Source organism: Entamoeba histolytica, genomic scaffold (genome assembly GCF_000208925.1).
Source record: "Entamoeba histolytica HM-1:IMSS scf_1104750517953 genomic scaffold, whole genome shotgun sequence".
Taxonomy (NCBI): domain Eukaryota; phylum Evosea; order Mastigamoebida; family Endamoebidae; genus Entamoeba; species Entamoeba histolytica.
In genome coordinates this window covers 16,662-28,110 of record NW_001914866.1, presented here as the reverse complement: position 1 = coordinate 28,110, position 11,449 = coordinate 16,662, and the positions used below count along the sequence as shown (strand labels likewise).

At 27.5% G+C, this 11,449-nt stretch overlaps 5 protein-coding genes across 5 annotated transcripts; 3 read left to right on the top strand and 2 right to left on the bottom strand.

Annotated features, from left to right (window-relative positions):
- Window positions 1–4: 4 nt before the first annotated feature.
- On the top strand, window positions 5–991 carry EHI_110220 (uncharacterized protein; the record flags this gene model as incomplete). Its single annotated transcript, XM_001913384.1, has 1 exon — window positions 5–991. The coding sequence occupies one exon, from the start codon at window positions 5–7 to the stop codon at window positions 989–991; it is 987 nt and encodes a 328-aa protein (XP_001913419.1).
- A 113-nt stretch (window positions 992–1,104) lies between these two features.
- EHI_110210 (uncharacterized protein) lies at window positions 1,105–2,193 on the top strand (the record flags this gene model as incomplete). Its single annotated transcript, XM_651939.2, has 1 exon — window positions 1,105–2,193. One exon carries the CDS (start codon window positions 1,105–1,107, stop codon window positions 2,191–2,193), a length of 1,089 nt encoding a protein of 362 aa, XP_657031.2.
- Window positions 2,194–2,360: 167 nt separating this feature from the next.
- On the top strand, window positions 2,361–2,768 carry EHI_110200 (uncharacterized protein; the record flags this gene model as incomplete). Its single annotated transcript, XM_651938.1, has 1 exon — window positions 2,361–2,768. One exon carries the CDS (start codon window positions 2,361–2,363, stop codon window positions 2,766–2,768), a length of 408 nt encoding a protein of 135 aa, XP_657030.1.
- A 38-nt stretch (window positions 2,769–2,806) lies between these two features.
- EHI_110190 (uncharacterized protein) lies at window positions 2,807–3,469 on the bottom strand (the record flags this gene model as incomplete). The annotated part of the gene is made up of 1 exon (XM_651937.1): window positions 2,807–3,469. The coding sequence occupies one exon, from the start codon at window positions 3,467–3,469 to the stop codon at window positions 2,807–2,809; it is 663 nt and encodes a 220-aa protein (XP_657029.1).
- Window positions 3,470–3,906: 437 nt separating this feature from the next.
- Window positions 3,907–10,362, bottom strand: EHI_110180 (myosin heavy chain; the record flags this gene model as incomplete). Its single annotated transcript, XM_651936.1, has 1 exon — window positions 3,907–10,362. One exon carries the CDS (start codon window positions 10,360–10,362, stop codon window positions 3,907–3,909), a length of 6,456 nt encoding a protein of 2,151 aa, XP_657028.1.
- Between the last annotated feature and the right edge of the window lie 1,087 nt (window positions 10,363–11,449).

The following is an 11,449-nucleotide window of genomic DNA, read 5'->3' as shown; positions in this document are numbered from 1 at the left end:
AAATATGATTATTATATTTTTAAGTTTTATTTACTTTGGAACTGCACAAACAATGTATGAGTTTGATAGTGATGCACTAGCAACAAAAGATGAAATGATTGACATTATTCAAAAATCAGCAACTTATATTGCTAAGTCATATCCAGTACAAGAGATAATCAAAAAATTATTTAATGACTCTGTTATAGAAATTAAACAAAAATATATTTATGGTTCATATAAAAAATTAACAAATGTAGAACATGAAGCATTTATGAATATTACAAAAGAAATAAATGAAACACTTATTCGAAAGCCAGAAGTTGCTGAACAATTTAGTACTGAATTAGTATATGATATTATTAAATTAAGAAATGGAGTTCACAAAGATTCAGAAACAGCAAAATATGAAGCTACATTTTCACCACAAACATATCAATTAAATGAAACAAGTTCAGAAGATGCTAAAGGACAATTTAAATTATTTGAAAGAAAAGTATATGAATTTAATACAAAAATTAAAGAAGTAGAAGATTTAAATAAAACTGCAATGATCTCTTTTTATGATGGAAGATATGCATTAAATCAATTGAGAAAAAAAACTGAACAAAGTTTTACAAATGGACAAAAAATAGAAGCTCGAACAGCTAAAACTACATTAATGAAAGCAGAAAGTAAACTATCAAATGCAGAAACTGCTAAAAGTGCATATGATGCAGTAATAGAAGGAATTAAAATGATGTGTGATGAAATTCAAAGAAAAGTTGATGAAATTATTCAAAAATTTAGTCCATATTATAAAGAGTTATTAATAAAATGTCTTACTCCAAAATATAGATATAAAACTCGTCAAGAAGTTGGATTATTTACTAATATGACATTATACAATACTGAAATGACTGAATTAGAAAAAGAATGTCATTTTCTTCCAATAAACCAAACACAAAGAGAATTAGACTATCAATGGGTAATTGAAAGTAATGTGAATAAAACACAAATTCTGTGGAGTTAAATAAATATATAACTAAGACTCAACAATAAGTTTTTGTTCTATTTTATTAAATTGAAACTATAATATAATAAATAAAAAACTAAACTAGAAATAAATTAAAAATAAAAAAAGAGATGAGACGTGGAACAAAAACCTTAAAAGAAATAATTAACACAAATGCTGAAATAATATGTAAATGGACAACATTAAGTACTCAACGCATTGTGTTTTATACTAACAATTCAATGATTGATATTCCTCGATTTCAAAAACAAATTATATTACAAAAGAATTATTTAATTATATTTAAAACAACTGATGGATCAATTTATGGGACTTATAATAATTCTAATTTAAATGAAAATAAAACTGATGTATTTAATGATATTAATCATTTTATATTTCAATTAAATCCACCAATGCAATTTAAAAGAAAAGAATTTAATGATAATTCATTTAGAATTTTTCCTTGGAAAAAAAGATCAAAATTAGTTTTTTGTGTTCCTGGTGCTTTTATTATTTCAAACCCACAAGGAGTAATTTATCCATATATTTCAAGTTATTATAATGGAGTAACTTGGATAGGAAGGGTTATTAGTATTAGTGAACTTGCTATAGTACAATGTATTGGAAAAACAGAAATTGCACCAATTACAATTGCTCCTCAAAAATCACTTGAAGAAATTTATAAACAATTCGAAAATATTCTAAAAAGTTATTTTAATAAACCTGTTTTATTAAGAAAAGTTGTTGGATGGAATAAAGTAATGATGAGTTCAAATGAATTTAATCAAACAATTCATTCATTAAAAGGATTTATTGTGTTAATTCAAACTATTGATAATTATGTATTTGGATCTTATAATGAAAAGATTCCTGATCATAAATTTGACAATGTAAAAGACCTTGTTGATAATGAACATTTTGCTTTCTCTCTTATTGGTGTTTCTTTACATCATCCAAAAAAATTTATTAGAACTAAAAAAAATACAAGAACAGTTCGTTATTATCCTGATAATCAACAAGCTTCAATTTTTGGTATTCCTCGTTTTTATTTTATGTCAAAAGAAGCTATTCAATTATCTTATGATTTTAGTGTTTATTATCAAGACGTCCCTCCTGAAGGAATTGAACTATTTGCTGTTGGAAGAAAAAAACATCTTAATTATATAGTTAAACCTTTAGAAGTTTGGATCATTGAAGTTATTAAATCTTCAGACTAAAATGTATATTATCCTTTCTTTATTAACAACAAATTAGATTTTTTTCTTTCTTATTTGAAAATTTTAATTATTTAAAAATTTCATTCTTTTTTTTTTAGTTCTTTTTAAATCGTTCTTTTTGAATATGAACTAAAAAATAAAATAATAAAAAAGTAATTGACTTTCTTATGACAGAGATTTGTGAAACTATGAGACTTGGAAAAAATCATCAATTATTTATTCAATTATTAGGTTTTAATCAAAAAATTAAAGGAAAGAATCATGTTGTATTTAGAAATAAAGAGCATATTATCATTGACTTATTTTTAAATGATGAAGATACAACAAAAACAATGTTACGGTCATTTTTTGTTAATTACATTAAATTATTAAAAGTAAATTATTTATCTCTTCAAGAAATACAAAACAAAATACCTATTAAAGAGAATGATAATGATGGTAATATTATCATTTTTATTGGTGATGATGTATTAACAATTACACCAGAGTGGTATAATACTTTACCAAAAAATGATTTAATAAATAAATGGTGGATGATATTTGATTATGCTTTTAATTTTGATAATAAAATTTAAAAAATTAAATAATAATCAAATGACTTTTACATCTTTTATTAATTTATCATTTTTTTAAAAAATATGGTTGTTGTTTTAGATCCTTGAGACCCTCCAAATTCAAAGTTTCCATCTGCAATTTTATCTTCTTCTTCTAATCCTTCACCTAACCAATTAATTAATTCATCCTCAGTCCAATTACATGAAGTAATAATAAAATACCCTCCTTTACTTAACCATTGATTTAATACTTTTTTATATTGAGCAGCTCGTTCTTTTTGATTCTCTGCAACCATCAATGCATCAAAAGTTCCTTTATCAATTACAATATCCATTTCTTGAATCTGAGAATGTTCAAGACAATTCGGTTCTAATATATCCATTTGTTCTATAACTACTGTACTTAAGTCAATCCCTTCTTGTTCTAAAACTTTTTTTGTAAATTTAACTGATGCTGGTGAATAATCCATTCCATATAAGTGTTGATACCCTTCTTTACCCAACAACGATAATGTATATCCATTTCCACATCCAACATCTAAAATTTTCATTTCTTTTGTTGCAAACTCTTCTAATCGCTCTACAACTTGTTCTGCAATATCTTCCCCAAACCAAACTTCACCAATGTCATTTTTGTTATTCTCAAAGTTTTCTAACTCTCTATTATAACATTCCTCCCAAAATTCTTTTTTTGATAATCGTTCTTCAGGTAGATAACTCATAATTCTCTTCTTTGAATTGTTTGTTTTCAAAAAGGGTTTTTTGTTATATATAAATTATAAAATTTTATTATAATTTATTTTAATATTTGTTTTGGTTTATATGAATTGATTGATTACTCTCTTTCAAATAAATTTCTTATTTCATTTATTCAGAACAAATTGATCCAGTAACTCCAATATTTAATACATAAAAAATAAAGGTATAAATGAAAATTGATTTTATATATTATTGTATAAAAAATATTAAACAATACTTTTGATACATTCGTTTAATAATTTTATTAAATATTAGCATTTTATTTCATATACTTAAATTTTTATTTTAACTAATTTTGTTTCTATTTTTTTTATATATAAAATATCAAATTATTGACAAAAATATAAATAATAAAAAGAATTTGAATTAGTATAATAACTCAAAAGTTGTTTTATGAAATTTAATCAGAATCGTCATCACTATCCTTAGCAGCAGCAAGTCTCTTATATTGTTTCTTTAATTTCTCATATTGTTTATTAACCTTATCAAGTTCTAATTGTTTATTAGCAAGAGCGTCAGTTCCTTTCTTAATTTCATCTTCAAGACTACTCATTCTAGTCTCATCGTCTCTAACTTGTTGTTGATATTTCTTAAGTTCAGCTTGAGTTTTTCCAATTTGAGTATTGAAAGAAGCTTCTTTAGTTTCATAATCAGCAATAGTCTTTTGAAGTTCATCTAATTTCTTTTGACTAGTCTTAGCTTTCTTTTCAGCTTTCATCTTAGCCTTAAGAGCATCTTCAGCTTCTGTTGTTAATTCTTCAATTTCAGCTTCATATTTAGCTTTAACTTTAGCAATAGAAACATTGGCTCCTCCAACTTCAGCAACTTTAGTTTCAAGTTCTTGGCATTTAACTCTAAGTCTTTGAACTTCTTTTTCTGAATCTTGTTTAAGTCCTCTTTCTTTTTCCAATTCTTTTTGAAGGTCATCCTTTTGAGCAGACAATGTATTAATTCTTTTATCAGCAGTTTCTTTATATTCTTCGAAATCATTATCATTTTCTTGTAATTCTTGTAATTTCTTTTCGTATGCTTGTTTTTGTTTTTGTGCTTTAGCTCTACCAGCCTTTTCAAGATCAAGTTGTTCTTGCATTTCTTGAATTCTTGAATCAAATACACTCTTTTGTTTAACAAGAGTCTTGTACTTTTGATCAAGTGTAGCTAATTCATCTTCCTTATCAGCAAGATCATCTTGTGCTTTATCTAATTGATCTTTAACATCATCTAATTCATTCATTAATGATTTCAATTCTCCATCAGCAGCTCTATAATCTTTAGTAGCTTTAGCCTTTTCTTGTTGTGCAAGGTCAAGATTCTTTTGAAGGGCTTCAAGTCTAACTTGAACTTCAGCAGCTTCTTTCTCTAATCTTCCTTTAAGTCTCATAGTTTCAGCATGATTCTTCTTTTCTGTTTCAAGAGCATCTTTAGTAACTTTCAATTCATCTTGGAATTTCTCCTTCATAGAAACATCACTGTCTTTACTATCAAGAAGAGCATTGTATTTACGATCAAGTGAATCAATTTCTTCATTCAACTTATTGTTATCATCGGTAATCTTCTCAATTTCGTCTTCAAGAGCTTTCTTTTCTTCTTTAAGAGAATCAATTTCTGCATCATTTTCACTATTCTTAGCAACTAATTTCTCTCTTTGGTTAGTAACATCTTCTAAGTTGAATTTAACTTCATCAAGTTCTGCTTGAATCTTCTTTCTTTCAGCTTCAGCATTAGCTGCAGTAGTTCTTTCTTGTTCTAATTGTTCCTTTAATTCAGCAATATCACTTTCAAGTCTTTGTTTTTCTTCTTCTTGAGCAACACTACTTGGTGCATTAATTTGGAATTTAAGTGCTTGGATTTCAGTTGTTAATTTCTTAACTTCTTCTTCAAGTCCTTTTCTCTTGATTGTTTGTTCACTAACTGCTTTATCAGCTTCATCTTTATCTTGTTCAAGTCTCTTTTTAGCATTTTCTAATTTCTTCATTTCATTTTCAGTAATTTCAATCTTACTTGTTAAGTCATTATTTTTAGCTTTCAATTCTTTATTTGTAGCTTGAAGTTGATTGTTTTGATCACCTTTCATTTCAAGTGCCTTGTTCAAATCTGCAATTTGTGCATCTCTAATCTTAATTTCATTTTCATCAGCATTTCCAGTTCCAACTGGTCTTGATTCAAGTTCATTAACTTGTTCTTCAAGTTCTGAAATCTTCTTCTTATCTTTATCTGCTTTACTTCTTAATTCATTAAGTTCTTCTTCTGCACTTTGATTATCTCTTGTTAATTTCGTAATTTGTGTATTTAATTTAGCAACAACTTCATCATGTTCTTCAACAGTCTTATTTAATTCTTCAAGATCAGCATCTGATTGTTTCTTAGCAGTGAAAATTGAATCTTTTTCAGCAATTGCAGCATTTAATTTATCTTTAGTTTCTTTCAATTCTCCTTCTAATTTTTTAACTTGTTTTTCTTTGTTCATTCTGTCTTTCTTTTCAATATCAAGGTTCTCATTTGCTTCTTCTAAATCAGCTTCTTTTCGTTTAAGTACTTTTTCATAATTTTCAACTTTGTATGTATTTTCTTCATCACGAGCCTTAATCTCTTCTAATGTCTTTGTCATCTTCTTATTATCAGCAACAAGTTTATCTCTTTGTGCTTCAACTTCAGCCTTCTTTTCATTAGCTTCTTGTAAATCAGCAGTTGCTTTTCTTAAATCAGCTTGAATGTTCTTTAATTTTTCATTAGCTTGATCAATTTCTTCACTAAGTGCAGCCTTTTCATTTTCACTGTCTTTATTCTTAGATTCAACAACAGACTTGGCTTTAGTAAGTGCTTCAAGTTCAGCTTTCAATGAATTCAATTCTTTATCACTTTGTGCCTTCTTCTTATTCAAAAGTTCGGCATCAGCAACAGCCTTTTCATGATTGTCTTGAACTTCATTCAATTGTGCTTCAAGATCTTTTGCCTTAGCTTTAAGTTTTTCATTATCAGCAGTCATATCATCAAGTTTCTTTTGAGTATCTTTCAAATTATCTTCAAGTTTCTTCTTATCCTTTTCTGTAGAATTCTTACTACTTTCGACATTTTCTTTTTCTTCTTGAAGTGCTTTCATTTCCTTTTCAATTTCTTTCTTCTTCTTCTCTGCATCTTCTTTTTCAACTTCTGTTTCATCAAGTTTTTCTTGTAAGCTTTGAATTTCTAATTCCTTTTCTTTAATTGTCTTTTCTTTATTTTTAACATCATTTCCAATTGCTTCCTTTTCTTCTTGCATTTTAGCAATTTGTGATTCATATTCTTCTTTTTGTTTTTGAAGATATTGTGAAACATCTGCTCCTTTAGTAATTTCATCATCAAGTTCTTTAATCTTTCTTTGAGCATTTCTCAAATCACCTTCAATCTTATTCTTATCATCTTCTAAATCTTCATAATCTTGTTTTAATCCACTAATCTTCTTTTCCAAATCTGCTTTTGTTTTAGTAAGATTCTTAGTAGTTAATTTCTCATTCTCAAGATTTTGACTTAAAGTATCTCTTTCATCAGATGCTTTCTTAGTAGCAGCAACTTGAGCAGCAAGACTCTTTTCTGTTTCACCAAGTTTCAATTGTGTTTGTTGTAATTCGTTAGTAAGATCTTTATTCTTATTTTCTTCATCTTCTAATTCTTGTTCTAATTTAGCAATTTCATCCTTAGCATCTTCACATTCAATTGTAATCTTATTCAATTTCTTAGCAATGTCATCCTTAGTAGCACTAACATCAGCTCTGTCTTGTTCAAGATCATCCTTTTCTTCTTCAAGTAATTTAATGTCTCCCTTTAACTTAGTAATTTCATCTTCTTTTTCATCAATACTTTCTTGCATTTCAGCAATTGTCTTATCTTTCTTGTCTACAGTAGCATTCAAAGTGTTGATTTGAGAATTCAATTCAGTAATTTCATCTTCTAAATCTTCTCCTTTCAATTTAGAATCTTTCAAATCTCCTTTAAGTTTATCAATAGTTTCTTTCAATTCTTCTTTATCTTCTTCAAGGTTTTCAATCTTCAAATTCAATTCTTGTTTATCTAATTCTGCAGCTGATAATTTGCTTTCTAATTCTGAAATCTTATCTTCAAGATCTTGAATCTTAGCTTCTAATTCACCAATCTTAGCTGTAGCACTAGCAAGTGCATTTTCAGCAGCTTCTCTCTTTTTAATTTCTTCAGCAAGTTTTTTCTTAAGATCTTCAATTTCTTTATCTTTCTTCTTTCCTTCTTCTTCAAAGTTTCTTCTCTTTAACATTGGTCTAGCCTTAACATATAATTTCCACCATGCCCAATTTCTGAAAGTAACCCAACTCTTAAGCGTTCTTTGAATAACAATAACTGCAACTTGTTGTTCTCTTAATACACTGAAATGTTTACGAGCAGCAAAAGCTCTGGCACATGCTTGAAGACCTCCAAGCATTTCTGAAATCTTAGCTTCTCTAACTTCTTCAATTTCAGCAAGAATACCAACTCTGAAGAAAATCTTTGTTTTACCAAATTGATAATCTCCTTCTTTAGCTCTTGGTTGTCCATCTTTCTTATATTTCTCAATAATTTGTCTCATGAGAGTAGATGCAGTAGCCTTTTCATCAGAAGCTCTTCTATTAATTTTATCTCCAAGGAAATAGTATCTCTTTAAGAATTCACTATAAATCATTCTGTTTGGATATCCCATACGTGTAATTCTAATTCCTTCAAGGACACCATTACATCTTAATTGTTTCAATACTGTTGAATCAACGAAGTATCTTTGTTTCTTTTGGGTATTTGGAAGAATACATCTAATGAAATGTGGATTTGTCATCTTTAATTTTCTCATTAATTCTTCTAATTGTGCTTTGTGATTTGATCCTACAGTTAAGAATTTAGCTGCTTTACTACTTCCTTTACCAGTTCCCATATCATCACCAGATGAACCAGCAATACCTTCAGTAATTCTGAATAATCTACTAATTAATGAGCTTGAATCTTTACCAATAAAGACTTGTTGAATATCTCTTTCTAATGGATCTCTGTTCTTCTTAACCCAATCCTTAGCATTATATGTAACAGTTCCTGCATAGTGAAGAATATCAAATTCATAAACTCCATCTCCTCCAATTCTTGGTTTTCTAAATCTTGGATGTCCTCTTCCAAATGTATTACAAATATTAGCATGGAAGTTTTCATCACTTCCTGATGCAACAAATGACTGTTCATCAAGCATAGCAAGAATACCTGCTGGAATCTTACTTTCAATTAAATCAATAACTGGTTGAAGATCATCTCCGAAGTTTTGATGTGTCCATGGGATACCTTCGTTTTGATATTCTAATTGTTCTAAATTGAACATATGGTTGTTGAAGAATTGTTGTAATTTTTCATTGGTCAAGTTAATACATAATTGTTCAAATGAATTTTCTCTGAAAATTTCAAAACCTGCAATATCAAGAATACCAATAGAATGTGCTCCAGCTTTACCCATAACTTCATTAACTTTATTAACAATAAAGACAAACAATCTATGATAAATAGCTTTCAAAGTAGCAGTAGTATTAAATTCAGCTTCTTCTTTTGACAAATGTCTTTCAATAATTTCAAGACCTGCTTTAATCTTTGGTTGAATAATAGCTTTTCTAAGTGACTCAGCATCAACTCCAAATAATTCAGCGGCTTTAGCAAATGTTTCTGGATTAGCTAATTCAGCTCCATCTCTTCCTTGACTGTATTCAACATTTCCAAGATGTAACATACCAGCAACAATCTTAAAGATTTGATTTTGTTCATCATCAGTAATATTCATTGTTCTCATAGCCTTAATAGTGTTCTTAAATTCTTCTGCATCATCCATATATTCAACATTTAATTCTTGTGGTGATTTTTTATTTTGATAAATTAATTTGTATGATTCTGGTCTATCAAGATGCATTTCTGATTTTTGTTGAGCAGTAGCACCAGCTAATAATTGATAGAAAATATGGTAATTTCTATCTTCTCTAGCTTGATAAACAACTCTTGATTTTTCAAGAAGATATGATGACATAATACATCCGACAATCTTTCCTCCATTAGAGAATTGAATTTCAATGAATTTACCAAATCTTGATGAATTATTATTCTTAACAGTTTTAGCATTACCAAAAGCTTCAAGCATTGGATTCAAATCAATCAATTGTTCTTCTAATTCTCCAAGTTGACCTGCTTTCTTTGATTGTCCTGCAGTCATTGCAAGGAATTGAATAACTCTCTTGGTATTTTCTGTTTTACCTGCTCCTGATTCTCCTGTAATAAGAATTGATTGATTTCTAAATTTTGATGCTGGATCAAGCATAGCTCTATAAGCTCCATCAGCAATTGCATATACATGTGGTGCAACATCTTCTCTTCTTCTTCCTTGATATTTACTTACAATAAATGGTGTATAAATTGGGAAAAATTTGTATGGATTAATTACAACACAGAAAAGTCCTGAATATGTATGAATAATATCTTCCATATATCTAATTCTTAAATTGTATAAGACAGTAGCTTCAGATAAATGAGTTAATTGAGACATATCATCAACACCATCGAATTTCATTGGATTTCTCATAAAACAATTTTTCTTATCTACTTTTAATTCTCCTCTTTCTGTATCTAAAATGTATTGATCTTTTGTTTCAGTTACTACTTTTGCAGTATAAAACTCATCATAATCTTGTTCTTTTTCCATTCCATTTTCTCCAATTTCTGTTTTTGGTCTTGGATTTGGATTAGTATACCAAACCCAAGTTTCTCCTGCTGGGACACCTTTATAAGTGTCTGATTTTTTATAGACCATAAACTTTTCATAATCTGCTTGAGACCCTTCTCCAAATTTATTAGCCATTGTTTATAATTTCTAGATTTTCTTCTTTTCCTTTTATTACTCCTTCTTTTTCCTCCTTTTTCCTTTTTTCAACTCTTACTCCTTTCATCTTTAAAGTCGAACTCCTTATTCCTTCTTATTTGATTGGTTGCTTTTAGATTTTTTTCTTTTATATGAGACTATTTTTACTCTTTTTTTATATATGCGATTTATGTTATTTGGTTCTTCTTCCTTTACTCTTTTATTCATTTCTTCTTTCATTTGGTACGCAATAATTAATTCTGTCCTTTCTTTTTTCATTTTTTATAATTTACTTTTTAACTGCATTTCTTGTTTTTAACTCTGACTAAGATTTAGTTCCTAACTCTAAAGACTACTTATTTACATTTTTCTTTTTAATTAACCGTCAACAAATTTGTTTAGTTAACACCCAACAATACCTTTTTATTTTAAGTTTTAATTCTCATTTATTGTTATTTATTTATTCTTCTTTCATATCCATTCATTTTACCTACTTTTACATTAATATTAAATATTCTATTGTTCTAATTCTTGATGGTAATGTACTACCCAAGATTATTCTTCTCAAACACAATAAGTTTTAATTGCACTAATTAGTCAATTACATTTATTACTTCAAGCATTTTACAAGTATCCATACTTATTTCGTCTCTTACCTTTTCTGGAATGTCAGTTTCTTATCTCATAACTCTTCTAATATTTAATAACAAATTCCACATTATTCACATCTCATTGTTATTTGACTACTTCTCAAACTAAAATAGCAATTACCCTTTTTATTAGAAAAGGTACATTTTTTAAATACCTTGGAGAAGTTCAAAATTCATATTGTTAATTATTAACAAAATACTAATTATTTTGTTGTTTTTTATTAAATGAAGATAAAATTTATTATTTTCTTGGTTTATCATCTTTAATTTGAAAATTGTTTATCTTTTTGTAGTATGAATGATTTTGTCTTTCATTTTGGTTATATATTTCTTAAAAAATATTTTTCAATAAAATCTCTATTTTTTTTTTATCATTTTCATTTTTTTTTTAATTTATTGTTATTGTTATATTATTTCACTTAAAAATTTGTTTATCT